This window comes from Genypterus blacodes, unplaced genomic scaffold (assembly GCF_046128005.1).
Source record: "Genypterus blacodes isolate CSIRO-AG114 ecotype Tasmania unplaced genomic scaffold, CSIRO-AGI_Gbla_v1 ptg000059l_1, whole genome shotgun sequence".
In the NCBI taxonomy this organism is placed as follows: Eukaryota; Metazoa; Chordata; class Actinopteri; order Ophidiiformes; family Ophidiidae; genus Genypterus; species Genypterus blacodes.
The window spans coordinates 1,558,305-1,577,496 of NW_027466871.1; the positions used below are offsets into that span (position 1 = coordinate 1,558,305).

The window sequence follows — 19,192 nt, forward strand, 5'->3', positions numbered from 1 at the left end:
CAGTTATTAGTTTGTCTGTGCAATACATTTAGGATATATACAACACAGTAATTCCCAATCCAGTCAATGAGGTGTTTATTACATTTTGACAAGCACAGCTACAGTGCAAGTTAATAAAAGGCAAATACCTTATCATGCCTTTCAGCTGATACAAATACATTACACACTTCATTCTGCAAGTATACCTGCAGAGTCAGGAAATATTCTTACAACAAAATCTCGAATGTTGAAAACGTTCACTGAACAAAATACAGGACAGAAATCGACATTGAAAAATGAGGCTTAGAGCATACATGTTGAAAACCTCATTCCACATTAGTTGCCTTGTCCCTTAACACTTCCCTTATGTCTTCTCCAGCACATTCTGTCATATGAACTTGTTTCACTATGCAATGGCATAGCAATGACCTGACAGTCCTTCACTAGTCTGAATCTAGTTAAGGCAGCACTCTGCACTTGAAAGAAACACACTGAAGCACCAGCTTAATAGTGAACACAACCATTAAGGCTTTCTTCTGAACCACATCACACTAGACAGCAGCTTAGCTCAGTGGAATTTTCGATGCAAATGTAGAATCAAGCTCTTGCCTCACATACAAAAATATAACCAAATAAAATAAATATACATAAATAGATAGGATGTCTTGTGGCAAAGCATCCCAAAACATCTGAGAGCTGCGTTTCTGTTTTAAATACACTGCTTCACTCTGGGTTACATATCTTTCAGACTGCCAACAGCAATGGAGACAGATATAATACATTTAACAAATGTAATAATTTAAAACCAAATCTGTGTATGGTATGTGTGTAAACTGTCGTGGCACAGAACACCAAAAGCAGCAGATGAATGCATCTCTTTTTTGAGGCATTCATTTTGTTGCATACTAATTATTTAACAATTACTTGAGTTATCCAGATCCAACCACATACACAATTGCACATGTGTTTGCAAGATAAATTCAATGTGGTCCCAGTAATTTCAAGCTCAATCTGCACCATCTGTTCAGCTCAGCGGAATGTAGACCAAAGGTAGCTGGCATCAGAAACTAGAAAGCAAAGTTGAAAGAATCCCTAGTTGGCAATTATTGCTAGGCTGGGACAGAAAGCGCAGCAGCCGACTGGCAGGATTTCAGGAAGTAAGGGACCAAAGAGAAGTTCTTCAGGGTAGCTTCATGGGTGACACCACTATCCTGCATCTCCAACCTGTTAGAGAGAAATGACCATTAGGCAAATGCTGCACCTTTCCCTCCAAAAAACTATTAAAATGAAAACATTCATATTTCAGGCTCAAAACAGTCATGTGTGCAAGGGTCTCCATGTTGGTTGACAACACAGCAATCTCATAACTCTTAGCTGACTTAGGGAACCCCTCCTGATCTCTTAGACCCTCAACATAAAAAGATAAGATCCGAAAAAACAAAGAATAGCATATTAAGGCCTCTGGAAAATGAACATAGCTTGAAAGCCTTTCTTTCAAAAGCGCTGGAATATAAGGAAATAATGACAATTACCAAGTCTTATATCCATGCCTATTTACTGACAAATGGGTTTTACAATCCACATTTATTCAATTCCTGAATTCCTTACCAGTCTCTAGAAGATATGACATAGTAGACAGGGGGTGGGGTCATGTCAGCAGAGGTGGAGATGGGTTGACCCACACTGTACGCCCCTGCACGGGAGAACACAAGCCAGTCTCCAATGTTGAGCTCAGGTAACAGACAGTGCTCCACCACCTGGTCCAAGTCGTCACCCGAGGGACCCCACAGGCTGCTGCTGAACATGGGATCATCCAGGGCTGAGCTCTGGTGGTACACAAAGCACAAATTATGCATATTGGTCAAACAAGCAAAGCTTCTAGAAACTTCATGGCTGCCAATAGCCTCTCTGCTCAGTAATTCACAGAAAATTACATGATGAATCACAAGGTGCCCTTCTTACCAATATCTTCTATAGCCAATAGCAGATGAAGTGCAAACAATACGACTAAAATGTGGTTTTGTTGTGAAACTAGAGAAGCTTTGAGCCAAACCTACCTTGTGAACTGATGGGACATCAATCAGTGTTTCCACAAGTTTGCTGGCAAATGATCCATACACTCCTTCATTTATATAGTACTGGAACTCTGGCTCATCATTGGAAGATGACTCATCTGTTCAGAGACATTTACAAATATTATGAGAGGGCATCACATTTATTTTAAACGCTTTATATCACATTCCACAGTGCTTTTATGTGGCTCACCGACACTACAACTCTGTTCAGTTTAGATTTTCAACTGGCCTTAATGGACATAATGGAACAGCTCCACTAACTACTATTATAGGCTGATGAACATTCTGAATGATGTAATGTAAGTTATGAATGTCATGCCACTGACTTGGAGCCAGGTCACGTCGATCCCGTGCCACCACCTCTTTGGAAACGATGTTGACAGCCAGTGTAAATGCAGCGGACACAAAGTAGCTGCCAGGCTCAGCAATAATGGAGACTCCAGCAGAAGGAGGGAAGTATAGGTCCACCACAGACATGATCGCACTGTTAATCTGTAAGTAAGAGTAAGGACTCACAATGAACCGCCAGCAACAGTGTGCTTTCAATATTTTGGATTAAACAGATGGAAACACTTACTTGTTCTAACTGGGTCTCGGAGCCACTGAAGCTGCCTCCAATGTCCAGGATTTTCATGTTAAAGCCAATATCATCCTGATGCAGGAAAAAGTTTCAAAAGTTCATTCAAAATATGCCCACAAAACATCACAGACATGGTGAGTCTGTGAGGGTCAGTTGTCTATATGATATTCATATGATGTGATCTAACATTACTCACTCCCATATCAAAGACACAGCGGGCATCCGAGATTGCATGAATGTAGACCTTGTCATCCTTGCAAGAACTGGAGATGTGAAACCTGTTTAGGACCACAGATGGTTTAACGGAAGAACTACTACTTACCTTTTTCAGTTTTGTATGCAAGCCTATAATTCTCTTCTAGGAACTTGACATACACCATGTAGTGTGCATGTGTGTATGTGTGGTATTTAATTGCAATTGTACAGTGTAGGTATTTATTCTCCATATTGCTTTATAAGTTGGCACAGTGTATTACTGCAGGGCTCACCTGACCCCCACCACCTGCACACCGAGCTCCTTAGCACTTTCTAGGAGATGCCTGCAATCCTTGAGTGAACAGCCAAATGTCATGCTGAGCTCTTCTTCCTGGTTGGATGCTTCTGTGGACACTTGCAGAAGCAGCCTGGATCAAAATACAGACAATACAGGACACTTGTTACTGGCTTGTTTATACAGAAAAAAGAAATCCATATGGGGTAAAAGAACAGACAAAAACAAAAGAGAAAAGAGCCGGGAAGCCTGTATGACATCACAAAATGGCCTCAACTACAGAGTGACAAAGAGTAGGAAATCATTCTACACATGTAAGGTTAGCTAACAAGGAAGAAAAACTTACTTGGCATTGGGGTGGCAGCGAGCAATTTTGTGGAGTTCTGCTTCATTGTCACACACCAGGAGGTCGATGCCATTCTTAGCAGCGTATTTAATCTGGGAAACCTGTTTGCAGACGCCACTGTAGATGATGTCTTCAGAGGGAATACCATGGCGCTGCACTAGTTCAAGTTCAGACTGACACAAAAAGACAAAGACATCTCATCTTACTGCTCAAATGGAATAACAGTGCTGCAGCTAGCAATCACAGTAGGCAGTGCTAAGTGAGTGCATTCGTGAGAGGAAGCTATGCAATGAGATACCTTGTTGGCACATATGAATCCAGTGCCAAGGGCCGCAAGAACTTCAATAACAGCCAGACAGCTGTTGCACCTGACAGTATAGTAGGGCCGGATCTGGGCCATGCGTGTTCGCCAGCGAACATGTTGCTTCATTATTACTCCCACGTCCGCAACAAAGAATGCATTTTTCTTGGCCTGACAAGGAAGAAAACATATACACAGGTTAGTTATTCAGTCAACACATAATCTGACAAGCTTTAACAACAACAGTGAGGCTGGGTATCATCCAAATTCTTTTCATTCAGTATCAATAATACTTTGACCTTAATATTGATCCCTAAATATTTATCACAACCAAAACAGCAGGTGTTACTAAAAACACTGCTATGGGGTTTAAACTGCATCACACAACAAGTAACAGATATTTGAGACCATTCTATGAGAGCAGGAATTCCACATTTAAAAGTAAATCCTGTATGTGTTGTTACCTCTGGGTTTCTTACCAAAGTTTGTTCATAAATGTGATTGTCAATCACATCACTGAGGGCTGTGCCTCCCTCCAGCAGGCCAATGGAACACTGGGATTCATCAGCAATTCCTTTCATCCTCTCAGCCGTTTTCTAATAATCCGACAGGCATAAAGAGTGTGGCTAGTCCAAAGTCCTGCTGCTCGACGCCTCTACGGGCCCTGGGCGCCCTAGATGTACGAAACAAACTGACATAGAAAACCAGAAAGATCAACATAGGATATGATGTAAAATGTAACCATATTTGGTTAATGCACATTCACATTCACTGATATAGTCTCCTGTCTAGATAATGAATTAAGTACATTTTCAGTGAGCAGGACAGAATGGTACTGTGCTTTGTAGTGGCCTGTTCTCCTGAAAAGCAACTGTGAAAGTCCAGGTCAAAGGTTCATTTATTTTACCATCAATTACTCCCAACAATCACCATGAATCCCTATGGTGGTTGCTGTCTGGTTCACTCTGGCCTAAACTCTGTGCAGACTGACTAGAGAGGCTCTGCTCTGTGACTACTAGGACACGGCAGAGAATATACTGCTGTACAAAGGGTGCTGTCTGCAAAGGGAGCCTCTCCTCTCCCAACAATTCAACAACAAAGAAGAAGAGGGTGATTCAGCATTATGGTGGAAGGTGAAGGCATTATGGGTAACTGTCTGGACAATCTCAACTAAAAAGTGTCGTTTGTGAACATTTCATATTTAAACCAAAAGATAATGCAGTTGCATATCAACATTGCAAAAGGAGCATAAATTAAACAAATATGACACAAACAGCCTGACCTTGATGCAGGAGCATTAGAGATGTTAGCAACTGCATTACATGCATTCTATTTCTGCAGAATTTGATGAAAAATGACTATAATGCAACACGTCATCAAATAGGTCACAACATGTCAGAGTCTTAAAGTGACAGTCGACCATTTACTGGTTTAAGTCTTCAATTGCAAATGAAGTCATAAATGATATAAGGTCAATGACGAAAACATGTCAACAATAATAAAAACAATAATACAAAATATATAAATATATTGTTTAGCTTTCAACACGCCTGCCCTAACTTTTGTCCATCCTGAAGGATAACTTTAAGTCATTAATAAGTATCAATTTCTGATCATTTATTCCAATTATCATTAGTTAGGATTGGGAATTTGCCATTTTAATTTCAACTTCTTGTCTCTAATACAGTAAGAAACAGAAGACATGTTGTTTTGGTAACATAGTTCTACCAAGTCTGACAAGTGAATCCTTAAAATTGTTCATGATGCATGGACACACAAACATATACTGTATAATGAAATGAACACATTTGTGGCCCAAAGACAATCTGCAGGGACTATCCAAATTACTGTGGACAAGAATCAACCAATATTCATAATATATTAAGACAGCATAGCAACAAGACCTGTCTTATTAGCAGTGTTAACTTTTGTTACTGCTGCTAAATAGGAGAAACAGAAAAAGAACAGCAGATAAAATGAACCCAGAACACAAGGTCAGGCTAAGAAATAGAAGAGCTCGAAATAGATCAGAAATGCTAGATCTAAAATAACTAATGTGGGACATGGCACTTATTAATCTACCAACTTATTCCTCTGGGTAGCTATTTCGATGTAACAATTTGTCACATTGACTATACAAACAAGGAACCATGCAAACGCACACACAGACTCATGCAAAAGACTCCTCTGAGCTCACTCTGACAACTGCGTAGATGTCAGTAGGTGTCACCTCATCTACTCACATGATGAGTCCTGGGATGAACTCCTCCACATCAGCTAGGATCCCAGGGCGGCTCGGCGTTGAAATCAAATGACTCCCGGTGTAGAGCTGCCCCTAGGTCTTCTTGGTAATTGTTGTACACCTGCACAGAGAAAAGGGACACAATTGGAATGTCTGCAAATATCCAAAACACACCTGCCAACATCTGCATCTACTCAACATAAAGGGTTAATAAAGGGACATGTGGTGATACAAGGAGACGACTACAGATGTTAATGGGTAATGACTGAATCGCGCAGGCAAGAGAGAAAACAGCATTTCTACATAACATCATATGTGATAAACTAAATACCGTAATCTGTCTAATAAAGTAGCAACTGTTATTAGACCAGATAGCTTAGCCTTACCAAAGAGTCACTCGTTACGCACTAGACACAACTATACAGGACAATTCAACTGCTAGAATAACAGTTTTCAAAAGTCGTCTTTAATGCTTTCTGGATAATTGACATTTATCACTTGTCCACACACTATTATTAGTTGTTTTGTGCGACATGCTAAGTAGCTAGCTAACTATGATGGTTAGCTACTTACGTCCGTAGCAAACCCAGCAGTGGGGAAAGAACGCTTTTTCTTTTTTGGCGGAATTTTTAAAGCGTGACGGGGTTGCTACAATAGGAAAGAAGGGCTGCCATGAGAAAGGTGAATACTGTCGAGTTATTGTTGAAGGAGGTTATTATCCAGGCGCGTAGCAACGGCGGAGGTCGAGTATACGAACGGTGGGGTGGGACACCAGCGTCATGTAAGCGTGAGAGGAAACTATGATTTCCGGTTAATTAACAAAATAAAACACACATTAATGACTGATAAAGAAGAACGTAATGTCGCAGTTGTGATTAAGGCAAAACCGATTGGAAAAGTAAGAATATACTGCTAAAACAATATGTGCATGGTTAGGAATGGTCAGATTGTGATTGTTGTATTGTGACGTGCCTTCAATGGGTGGAGTTTATTGTTGTCAAAACTAAAGCCAAGCACATAAAATACGAATATTTGAATAAATGTGATAACAACCACAACGACATAATCGACATCACTAAAATAATAACAATAATCCTCTTTTTCCAGGAGGGCTGCAAATGAAATAAAATAGAATATCATATTAATATTTCAGTAGCAAAACACTTTTCATTTGATTAAAAAACTAAAAACCACAAACTGTACATGTGCTAAATACATATAATTATTTACCTGGGTTATGTTTTCATGGCATTTTCCATCTCCCCGTGAGGACGACAAAATACTGTCCAATGCGATTTGCAGATTATTAAGAAAATCAACAATTGCCTAAAATAGAATTTTGTGTCCCTTGCAGTTGTTGTTTTGAGTTTGAGCAGTTGTGCCTGCCTCTATAAAGACGCAGGGTTTGGGGTAGACAGTCAATTTGCATGTCTCCCTCCTAGACACGAGAGGAGGAGAGTGCCAAGGAAAGCCCTACTGTCAGCAAGACACAAGAGAAGTGTTTTCGCTGGACCACTGTATGTTTGTATGAGCTAATATTGACATCATCTTAGTCTTCAGAGGTCCTCATTTATGTGGATTTACGTTGATTTCCTTGATTTCCCATTCCAATGTAATTGATAACATGACTTTAGCTTTCTTTTTCAAACTCTCATATTTCACACTACATTTTGTATGTAAATCTAGAGATTAACTGTTTCTTAAATATCCACAGCTGCCTGGAGTCAAAATCCGTTTCCAGCAGTGTTGGAACATACAACCTTTTAGAATTGCATGAATACTTTTTGGGAATAATAAGGATGATGATAATAATAATAATAATAATGAACCAAGTCAATCGAGACGATAGTACAATGTTCTACCAGCTCATGTGAACATTATGAATACACTGAATTATTCAAAATATTAGAGGAGCTTTGATCTCTCCGTAGCGAAAAAAAATTGCACAGTAGTGTTTTCCTTGTAAAACTATTCCTTAAAGTCCATTGTGAATGCTGGAGAGACAGTGGCTCTCACTTGTACCGTAATACAAAAGCTGTTCCGTGTTTTGTCCGTGTTTTGTGCCTGTTCTCTGGCCCTAAATGAGAGTATGTGTACGTAAGTCTAATCAAACACAGCATCTAAAGTGACTTCCAGTAATGCACAATGTTTGATTTCCATTGTCTGGATCATAATAGCCACCGCAGCCATTGGGTATGTTACAGCCAGACATGTGTACCACCCACTGCGGGGGCAAATTCTCCAGTGGCTGCATTGTGCTGCAGGAATTCTCATTCGCAAACATTGCAAACCGATTACATCAACACACGAATTTAGACCTTTAACCCCGGCTGACCGAAGTCTGCAGTCAAAAAGAAAGTTCCATTACTGCATACTCAATGTCACGTCAAATGCTTTCTTCAATAACAATGTAAAAAAAAGAAAAGAAAGACTTATTAAAGTACCATAACAACAAAATGTTACGTAAAACACCATCAATAACACTCATCATGTCAATATTTCTTTCACATATAGTGTTACTTTGTGAATCTGAAAGCATACATACAAAAATGCTATATTATTTATTTGATTCATTAGCTTCAGATAAGACAACATTCCTGAGTATCTAATTCAAAAAAATAATGATTACAAAGCTATTAGCCACTGTATGAACAGGTGTGACTGACTAAGCTCAGCATGCATTAGTGTAAGAGGCATTACTGTTGATCATGCTGTTGTTAATTCTTTAATAGTTGTATTCTGGTGATTGAACTCTTTTGCATTTGCCAAAGAATGTTGCTAAGTACAAGCAACTCCAAACAAACCTTTTCTCAGACAGATCAGAATGTTAAGCAGGGCTTAATACAGCATTTGGCTACAACAATATAACAAATATGCAATAGAAATCTTTTTTTAAAGAAAGCATCTGAAGACATAACATTGAGCATGTAGTTATATGCCAACTCAAAAGATTTATCTTTATTTATGGGCTTTTCCATAACATGTCATTTGTAACAATGGTATCAAAGAGGAGAAGAGATACATCAAGCTCCAACATGTTGCTCAGACAATGACAATATTTGAAAAATGTTCCACTTCTAACCTTGGCTTCCCTTCCTTCAAGAACGATAAAATTCTGAACAAAAGTTCATAAAATAAGTCAATGTCAGTGGCTTACTGTAAAAGCACAAGGTTACAGCACAATAAGGTCACAAGAATAATAATAAAACAAATGTATCTTACATTTTGCATACAGTGTATTTTCATGTCTTGTAAAATATGGTTATAGTGGATTACATCAAAGACCTGATGCAGGCTTCAAATTGATCAATAAGAAGATGAGATATAAGATGTAAGATGATGTGAATAATAAATATAAATATAATAGATTTAATAGATATGTGAGGGATTTGACATCAGAGTGCGTCAATGCAAATGGGGTTCAATTATAATATTTGAAAGGAAAAAGAAAGCTAGGATGCCCATTACTACACCTTAGAGATTTAAATATCCCTACTCTATTCTAATACTTCACCAGCTTCAGATATCGCATTTGGCATTTTAAAGATTACCGAAAATATCTACATGCTTAAAAAACAAATGTTGAACAGTGTGAAGAGTGGATAACAAAGTCTGCATCCATGTTTCTTTGTAATTATTATTACATTTGATGCAATGTATTTACTGCTCTAAGGCTGCAGCAGTTTTCTCTCTTCCCAAACTAAAAGAGATCCCTCTCTCAGCAGTCGCCTGGCCTCTGACTGATTATGGCCTGTCCATGTGTCCAGATAACGTCCCAGCAGACTGGCCTCCAGCCAGCTGGGCAAACTCACTCTGTCGTTTGATGTCGTGGGTTGGCTCCAGGCAGACCAAGCATTGTGTCCCAAACAATGAACCTCAGACCCACTGAACTATAAACATGTCCCTATGGGGGCGTTTTCCTCAACTTCTGGACAGGAGACACCCAAGTCAGGAAACATGGACCCAGCTTTTCTAAATTTAGCAACTCAAAAGCCTATAATGTTGCTGACTTGGCATCCAAGATCATCTGTCTCCTTCAAATACTGTATAATGCAATAATGCATTTGGAATGTTAGAGCAACATAATAGATTGGCACTTAAGTCCAGGGTGGGTGTTCCTATCATATCTTAAAATTCAGGAAATTGACTGAAGTTCCCAATGAGGAATGGAAAATTGACATTGTACTGGACTTATCAACCTCATTTTACAAAAGGACTATTTATGACAATCCCTGTCCTGTATACTGATGTGTAGTCTTGTTATGGTTGCTCCAAGTAGTATGGTTTAATTGTCAAAATTGGTTTGATCTCATATGCGTCCTGTCCTAATTCTGTTGTAATTAGTACTGCTTTAGTGACTGTTTTATCAGTGTTTCATGAAATGTTTTACCTACTGTGTTTTATTTCTCTCACCCTGGCTTATGAAACAGACTGAAAAGCGCATCAAAGATGAGTACAGTGTGAGGGTTCAGTAATTGACAGTCCTGATCACCCACCTCATAAGAGTTTTCTACGGTATTATAATTTTAATATTTTTCCTGCTTTTTTGAATCCTAATTGTCTCCATCCCTTACTTGAAATGTACGTCTTCGCCGTTCTCTTTCGGTTGTTTGTTTTTACGTGACCGTGGCCTGGCTCCAGTTATTTGATCTGCAGTACTCGAATCTCACCAGTTGTGGTCGCTGCTAAGTTCTGTCAATGTGTGCGAGGCCTTCCGGTTCCTCAAGCAGGTCAGCTGATTGTGACGCTGCTGTCAGCCTTCACGAACTGGATTGAATGGCAACTATGAACATTATGAAGCCATAGAACAACTTTAAACAGCTATACATTTCTTTCGTAACGGTCTTGGTTTATCACACTGGTGAGTATAATTGAAATTAAACAAAAACGATAATCAAGCTCAGTGGCTAACATTACCTTATCCCTGCTGGATGTTGCATGACCTTAACCATCTTCATAGCTAGCTTCGGTCTGAAAACGGTTCCTAAAACCCTTGAAATCGTAAATTTCTAGCGTTTGCCAGCTGTCAGCGAACGAACAGACTGTAGTGGACTTTAAGAAGGTTCGTGTAAGCGTACTGTAGCATCGACTCTTTAGCTTGTTTACCTGTAAAACAGTGTCAGGACGTTGTGACAGTAGCATCGGAGGATTCAGGAAAATAGTAAACACGCTACGTAATGTGTTCGTGTATTGTTATCGTGGTAAGTATAACAAGCTACGTCCCAAACTCTCCTCTCAGTTTCCTCTAGCTGCTCCAGTGTTCTAGCCATGACAGAGTTTTGGTTAATCTCTGCACCTGGAGAGAAGACATGTCAGCAAACATGGGACAAGATGATGGCAGCCACCACCCGCACCAACAACCTGTCCGCGAACCACAAGTTTAACATCCCAGACCTGAAGGTACATGAGGCATAAATGCATTGCTCTTCTTCTCTGCTTGTTCTGCTCTTCACAAAACACACAATCAACCTCTATGGACATCTACAGATATTTTCCATAGCATATAAATAGTCTGATGTGTGTCAAATCACAAATCAAGTCAACCCACCTTGTGTATCCACTGTCAAGATAAAGCTGGTGGAGTGTGTGTGAGGCTGCCTGTAACCCGTTCCTTTCCCTGCATGTTGATGTGTTGGCTTTGTGAAGCGTTCATCTGTAGACAGGTTCAGTTTTCTTCTGTGCTGAAGGTGAAGTAACCCCACTGACCTCGCTGCCATGCGGGGCTGTAATGTTCTCCTGGAACTGTTAGCACCACATGAGCGAGTCCGGACAAAACGGCGCCACCCCTAAGCAAATAGGGCCCGGATTTGAACCGCAGACGTCACAGTTTAAACACAACAGCGCTGCATTCAAAACAACTCAAATCTCAGGGCTGATGAGTCAAACGTGTGCTGTGCTGATGCTTCACTTTTCCCATTGGTGTCTAATAACAGGTGGGGACGCTGGATGTCTTGGTGGGGCTGTCGGATGAACTGGCCAAGCTGGACTCCTTTGTTGAAGGGTTTGTTACCTGCAGTTTCCCATTATGTGCAAAGACAACTGACTTCTGTTAAACGCTTCTAGTGTCCAGTGAATGTAGTTTGTGTTGTTGTGTATCAGGGAGCTCATGACTCCCTGATGTAGTGGCTTTATCTTCCCCTAATCCCTTTCCTAACCTTGTAACAGTGAGGAATTTCCCAGGGACTCGAGGAAAACAGTCCTCAAAGACTAAACCTTGAAATGTACTGACGAGTCACACAGCAGCGGCTCTTATGCCAGATGACAGTCATTTATAGTCTTTTGGAAATACTGACATCCAAAACTCACACACAGTCACCACAGGCACAGGAGGAGTTCTGCTTTCCTTCCCCCTGTAGAGGCTCAGAGAAAAGCCAACACAGTCTGACTTGGTGAACCTCAGCCATCTTAGATCAGTTCCTTTTTTTCCCTTACAACTACATTCTTGATTATGTGTAACCGTTTGATGTATTTGTGTCGATCGAGGGGAGAGCAGGGGGTGCGTGTGTGTGTGTCAGGTCAGGTCTGTATAATGTGTGTTTGGATGTCTCCCGCCCGTTCACAGTGTGGTGAAGAAGGTGGCTCAGTACATGGCCGACGTGCTGGAGGACAGCCGAGATAAAGTACAAGAGAACCTGCTGGCCAATGGAGGTACAGCAAAGGGCCTGTTCATTTTGTACAGATACGGTGTTGGCATAGTAACACTGAGATAATATACAGTATACTACCTCAGTGCTTTGGTAGGGAAGTACAATTGTGTATGCGTTCCATTCGTATTCGTACCCAAGCTACCAACTTAAGTAACTACTAACTACCTAATAAATATCAATGTTTCTCAAATACAATGGCAGAAGTGGGAATGTGTTTGGGAATGTTGAGATCCTGGGTGCCAAACTCTAATAAGAGCCTTGTTGTGCCTGTGTTGCCTTCCACAGTTGATCTTGTCACGTACATCACACGATTTCAGTGGGACATGGCCAAATATCCGATCAAACAGTCACTTAAAAACATCTCTGAAATCATCTCAAAGGTATGTAATGTTTGACTTTACGCCCTCTATTGTTCATTTTTATGATATCATGTACACACTATCACAATGTCAATACGTGTTGGAATTACTGGGATCGAGTCATATGGAATCCGATGTTGCCTTCAGGTGTTTTGATAGAGATCCATACAAAGTGGTGCGTTACCTTGCATCGTCATTCAACTAAGCTTCGTCTTTTACAGCAAGTATCCCAGATTGACAACGACTTGAAAACCCGAGCATCTGCTTACAACAACCTGAAGGGAAACCTGCAGAATCTGGAAAGGAAGAATGCGTGAGTTCATAAAACAAGACAGCCTGTAACTCTGCCAACAGCCGATAATCCTCTTTCACTTTCACATACACAATAATGGCACAGTGGTGTTGCAGTCATCATCATCGTCATCACCATCTACCTGATCTATATGTGTCACACGGCTGAATCAGCATAATGTTATTACAGCAGGTTCTGTCACTCTGAGAGGTGACGTCAACACTGGTCACCGTTTCTGTTTTGTGGTCCTGTTATTGCAATGTCGTCATGTGCCACTAGGGGGAGCTTGCTGACCAGGAGCCTGGCAGACATTGTCAAGAAGGAAGACTTTGTCCTTGATTCAGAGTACCTCATCACTATGCTGGTTGTTGTACCAAAGTGAGTGTGTGGATGCAAAACATGACGGTAGATTCTGGAAGAGTGAAATATGATTTAGCTGGAACTGTGTGTGTCCTCCTTCGTCCTCGCAGGATAGCGTATCCTGATTGGCAGAAAGCATATGAAACTCTGGCTGAGATGGTGGTGCCTCGCTCCTCAAAGTAAACAATGTCATTTATTTCAAATACAATGTTAGATGGATTAAACACAAACTCTGAGTGAGTGAAAATGAGCATTTGAGAGTTAATATGTCTTTTCTTCCAGTCTGCTATTTGAAGACCATGACAGTGGATTGTTCAGTGTCACTCTTTTTCGGAAAGCCATTGATGACTTCAAACACAAAGCCAGAGAGAATAAGTAAGAGGAGTTATTCTTCACACAGTTATTTGTCACACTGAGTTGTCCAAAGTTGTTGGATTTTGGATTTTGTTTGGATTTCAAAAAAATATCCCTGATCTAAGAAGTTGTGTTCCGTCTTCTTGCTGTTCATTCAAAGGTTCACAGTGAGAGACTTCCAGTATAATGAAGAGGAAATGAAAGCAGACAAAGAGGAGATGACACGCCTGTCCACAGATAAGAAGAAGCAGTTTGTAAGTGAAGGGAAGTTTCCTTTCAACGATTTTGATGAATTTGATTTGATACATTTAGTCAACTAATTACATGTGATTAGTAGGCGGGAACATTGCCTGATTGGGTAATTAGCTGCAACCTCAGTAAGTTGGACTTTTATTTTACCCAAGTTGCGAACGCACAACGATCCTCTCATCAGGCTGCAATGTGTGTTTCCTGTACATACATCGGGTCCACAGTGTTTGTGTGTCAGAAAACAACAAGCCGTCACTCAGCCAGACACAAAACTGAACGGAACTTCAACCCTCTGCTGCTGAAAGAAAAAGCTTTTCTTCAGTGTGCTGTAGTTAAGATGGCTGTCGTAGTGCAGAAACATGGTGCCATCATCTGTTGGAAAGAAGAATGTGATTTATAGTTATTACTACAAATGGAATGTTAATAGTAAAGGTCAGGTTTGAAGAAAGATGTATCCTAATTAAACAGCTGATTTAGGGAACATTTCTCTGTTTTGCTTTCAGTGATTACAAATGAATTCTCCTCCTTTTGGGGTGAGATTTAAACTGAATCTGTATTTCCTGCAGGGCCCACTTGTCAGGTGGCTTAAGGTGAACTTCAGCGAAGCCTTCATTGCGTGGATCCACATCAAAGCACTAAGGGTCTTTGTGGAATCAGTTTTAAGGTACTTGGATCATTTCATAACGGCAGTCAAAATGTCCGTTCCACCTTCCATCCCTCTTATATACAATGTAATGTAATCTGTTTGTCCAGGTATGGTCTCCCAGTGAACTTTCAGGCCATGCTGCTGCAGCCCAGCAAGAAGACCATGAAGAAGCTGAGGGAGGTGCTGAATGATCTGTACAAACATCTGGACAGCAGTGCGGCAGCCATCATTGATGTGAGCGCTTACTTAAGGATGTGGATTAGTTATTTACATTATGTACAACACTGTGTAAGAATGTGCTGATGTGAAGTCCATAATCATCACAATATGTAATGTCTCAATAATTACTTCATTTCAACATTTAAATATGATTACATTCAAACCTCCTTCTTACAGATCAGAATATTAATACTAATAATTCTCATCTCTCTTTCCAGTCAGCGATGGACATCCCAGGCTTAAATCTGAGCCAGCAGGAGTACTATCCTTATGTCTACTACAAGATTGACTGCAACCTGTTCGACTTCAAAGTGTAACCCCCCCCGCCCGCCCCTTATGCGTCTCTGTCATTTTGCTGAGTGTGCTGTTGTTCCTGGTGAACTTAACGCTGATGTCCACCTCCTCACTGTTGCCTCTCTCCCCCATCACACGCTTGAATGACATCATTGCATGTTCATTCCTTGTGGTTTTCAAAGGTTCAACAAGCTTCTGCCACATTAACAACCAAGGGACAACAAAAGACTTTTACATGCTCTTGTTTACAGTTGTTGCTTTTCTCCGTGAGCCACACAAACTGAAAATAAACAGCTTTTCTTGATTTAGAGCGTAATGAAATTGTTTTGGATCTACTTTAAGGTGAAACGTTGTATATTTACTGTCATTCCAAAAGTGTTGTGTGTAATGATAACTACATCTTCTAGATAGCTGTTCATAGATATTTGTTAAGGTGGGCTACTTGATCATCGTACTCATGGCAAACAGATGTTATTGGTGTTTCTCAACCTCGCAGACATTGTCGGAACAAAGATGAAATTAACGTGTGCTGTTGTCTCGTGTATATTTGGTGTCAAGAGATACATATCTGATTATCGTGTAAGCCATTAATTGAATAAACCAGATACGCTGTCTATGATTGGTGAATTGATAAATAAACATGAAAGTAAATACTGGATGTGGTATTTTTCCTCTGGTTTCATTTTTGCTTTATTTTTTTTAAAAGTCTGAGCAGAATGTAATGTACAAGGCAACATAAGCTGCTCAAGGCCTTGTTTCTATCAGGGTGTGTGTGTGTGTGTCTGTGTCATCATGAGTCATGGCCACAATTTGTAGCTGAAAACCACACAAGTTTGTGAAATAAAGGGGCAGATGTTGTGTAAGGCTCAGAATTCCAACAGTTCAACCATAGCATTTAAAGATCAGTGTATGGAGAGTGGCAGAAGATCTCCATGCTCAGACTACAATGTAGCTACGGTTATTATTGCTCCTATAATTTGGACAGAAGACCCATTCAAAGACATTAATTTAGCTGTATTAACGCTCACTAGCCAGTAGATGGCAGTGTAGTATATATATATATATAAGAACAATGAAACCCCTGGCACATCACATTCTGCCTGTAGCCTCAGACACTCACACACACACATTAACACTCATTTTTTGATACTTAAGTTGAATAATTCAATAGGATCATATGGAAGCTATGAGCTAAATATTTTACAAATATCCAAACAAATATCCTTAAATTTGTCATCTTTGTTTTTGTGCTTTTGCTATCTGAGAGACAGAGAGAGAGAGGGAGGGAGGGAGAGCGAAAGAGAGAGGGAGAGAGAGAGTTCTGCTCTCTGACTCCTCTGACCTTTCTGCTCCTCCTCTGTCTTACCGCCCACTCACTCATTCCTGACGGACAGAATCACTGTCCTATACAATCAGCTGCTTCATCTGACTCTGCTTGATCTTTGACCCCAGTGACCCCCATTCTGACCCCCAGCCACGCGACCCCTACAGCTCATACTCAAAGGGCTCCATTAGACAGAACCCCCTCTCTGTTTGTTCGTGTGCAGAAAACACACTTAAGGATTCCTTTGTAGTAGAGAGCATGTTTGAATGAGCGTGTGTGTGTTCATGTGCATTCATTTGGATCTGTATCAGGATTCTTTACAATTTCTTCTGAGAATAGAGCGCGGGAGAGAGAGAAAGAGAGAGAGAGAGATATTTCTCTGGCACACTGAAGGCTTTGTTCACTGGCTGCATTCCTCTGACTTCACACCACTGTATAGTATCAACAGTTTGGAAAGATTCCAGCAAGCTGCACAATGATTCACACTGTATTAATCGATGTACTGTACTTAGAGAGTGGGACTTCCTCACATAATGGGAACAAACATCCACATGGGTTTCTCTGCTCCCCTCTGAGTCAGAAACCAGTGTTTTACGCCCCAGCCTGCGGGAACCAGGATGCTACATCAAAACCAGCCTCTCCAAACCAAAGATCAAACAATTTTACTTTTAGAGTCAATATGGAGTCATATTTTCAGCAAATTAGTTGGAAATTGAGAAAATGCAACTTTGAGTGAACTGAATGCAGTAATCATTACTTTTCCTTTCAGAGTTCCCTTGGTTTGAGACCAAATGTTGGGGTTTAATGACATAAAAGGCCAAAAGTTGTCATGTCATGTTGTCATGTTGAATGGAGAGAGCACAGCTACAAAACAAGCAAACATGAGGAAGGAAATTCCACCTGTAGAGTCATTACGTTTAACAACTGTCAGATCATGCTGGTCGTGGACAAGAAACAGGATGAGCTGTTTGAGTGTGTGTGTGTGCGTGTGTGTGTGTGTGTGTGTGTGTGTGTGTGTGTGTGTGTGTGTGTGTATGTAGGGCACTGCAGAGTTACCCAAGGCATAATTCCAGGGCTGTAATGAAAGCCAGGAAACAACACTTGGATTCAATTTACTGCAGTTGTTTTTAACATCATTCACCAGTGATGTGGCTGGAAGCAGACTGAGATTACTGAGCAATTACTGTGTTTTGAATCATCATTTGATAGGGTCACATTTGTAAGTCGCCAATGTACTCGGATTTGCATACTAAAGGAGTGTAATTATTTCAGAAAGTAGATACACACGCTCACACACACACATGAACGAGAACAATTCAGCTTTCATAAATTCCTCCTGTTCCTTGTGCTGAAGCTGTTCTGATCCTGTGTGTGTTTGTGTTTTGGGTTGTCCTATTTTATTTTGTAGCAGTTTCCGTTGTGTTTTTGACTTCCTGTCCTTGTGTTTCCTGTCTGGCATTACCTGATTGTTTCCACCTGTGAGATTGTCCCCACCTGTTCCTTGCTCTCCTAGTGTGTCCTAGTCCTAGAGTCCTAGTGCGTTTTGCGTTTCAGCAGAGGGTTTGATGAGGCTGAGTAGTGACTAGTTACGTTTGACGTCCTAAATACTGAACATTATCATCACAGTCTATACTGTTTGCATTGGCTGTATAGCTTCTATGTTTGATTAAATATGTTTAAAAAATTCACATGACACCACTGTAAATGTACAAGGGACAAAAGTAGCATTGAACACTAAGCTCAGTTGAAATTAACCTCTGACGTCTCACTTTCAAAGATTCTAGTTGTGTTTTGGGGCCTACAAGCTTTTCTCCTATTTCCTTGAAATGCCACCTAATTTCCATTGTTGCTTTTCAACCCATCTTTCATCAATTGTAATTTTGTGACCTTTTTTTTAAATGAATTTTATCACTTGTGTCTGTCTTCTCTCCTCCCATCATATCCCATAGTGTATTATCTCATAGCACAGAAATAACTGTGGAAAATAACGCTGAACCTTCATGTGGACCTACCACAGTGGAGCCCTGCTGCCAGAGCTCAGCGAGGCCTGTGGAACAATGATCTCAGTGTGGGTCTGGACCAGGGTGGAGGCCTCAGTAAGTCTCTGGCAAACAGATGCTCTCCTCCACAGCAGGTTCATTTAAGGCCTCCTTCATTACACTGCTGAAGGATAATACTGAAACGAGATCTCCATCATCTTTCATTGTGTCGCTCTGTGCATGTCTCTCACCAGCAAGCTCACTCTGTCTGTCCTTTCACCTGTGTTTGTCTTCTCTGCTGTTTTGAAGGATAAGCATTAGGAATCTGCAGCACGGACGGACACTCTCCTTATCCTGCAAATTTGGACTTCTTCCCTTCCCTAATGTGCGTCTTTAAAGATAATTAAAAGACAGCTCCAAATGCTCCCAGACAGATGTATTTTCACTGCTCTGTCT

General features: G+C 40.6%; 2 protein-coding genes across 2 annotated transcripts; one reads left to right on the plus strand and one right to left on the minus strand.

The window, feature by feature from the left end:
• Nucleotides 1-51: 51 nt before the first annotated feature.
• On the minus strand, nt 52-6,807 carry LOC143003252 (antizyme inhibitor 1-like). The gene is made up of 12 exons (XM_076153815.1): nt 6,587-6,807; nt 6,015-6,134; nt 4,251-4,462; nt 3,769-3,942; nt 3,471-3,643; nt 3,123-3,257; nt 2,831-2,912; nt 2,632-2,706; nt 2,381-2,546; nt 2,037-2,152; nt 1,588-1,805; nt 52-1,203 (listed from the first exon to the last, which is right to left on the minus strand). The coding sequence occupies exons 3-12, from the start codon at nt 4,350-4,352 to the stop codon at nt 1,089-1,091; spliced, it is 1,356 nt and encodes a 451-aa protein (XP_076009930.1). The 5' UTR covers nt 4,353-4,462; nt 6,015-6,134; nt 6,587-6,807; the 3' UTR covers nt 52-1,088.
• A 3,919-nt stretch (nt 6,808-10,726) lies between these two features.
• LOC143003307 (V-type proton ATPase subunit C 1-A-like) lies at nt 10,727-16,089 on the plus strand. The gene is made up of 13 exons (XM_076153900.1): nt 10,727-10,874; nt 11,253-11,413; nt 11,947-12,014; nt 12,576-12,661; nt 12,946-13,040; nt 13,241-13,332; nt 13,591-13,689; nt 13,782-13,850; nt 13,954-14,046; nt 14,186-14,279; nt 14,841-14,938; nt 15,028-15,154; nt 15,358-16,089. The coding sequence occupies exons 2-13, from the start codon at nt 11,282-11,284 to the stop codon at nt 15,454-15,456; spliced, it is 1,152 nt and encodes a 383-aa protein (XP_076010015.1). The 5' UTR covers nt 10,727-10,874; nt 11,253-11,281; the 3' UTR covers nt 15,457-16,089.
• Nucleotides 16,090-19,192: the final 3,103 nt, after the last annotated feature.

Bases quoted from the DNA above. Each gene is read 5' to 3' on its own strand.
- LOC143003252 (XM_076153815.1), bottom strand. From the start codon at position 4,352: ATGAAAGGAATTGCTGATGAATCCCAGTGTTCCATTGGCCTGCTGGAG. The intron at 3,943-4,250 runs GTAAGAAACCCA...CTTCCTTGTCAG, and splicing joins ACATTTATGAACAAACTTTG to GCCAAGAAAAATGCATTCTT. The intron at 3,644-3,768 runs GTATCTCATTGC...TTTTTGTGTCAG, and splicing joins GATTCATATGTGCCAACAAG to TCTGAACTTGAACTAGTGCA.
- LOC143003307 (XM_076153900.1), top strand. From the start codon at position 11,282: ATGACAGAGTTTTGGTTAATCTCTGCACCTGGAGAGAAGACATGTCAG. The intron at 11,414-11,946 runs GTACATGAGGCA...GTCTAATAACAG, and splicing joins TTAACATCCCAGACCTGAAG to GTGGGGACGCTGGATGTCTT. The intron at 13,851-13,953 runs GTAAACAATGTC...CTTTTCTTCCAG, and splicing joins GTGGTGCCTCGCTCCTCAAA to TCTGCTATTTGAAGACCATG.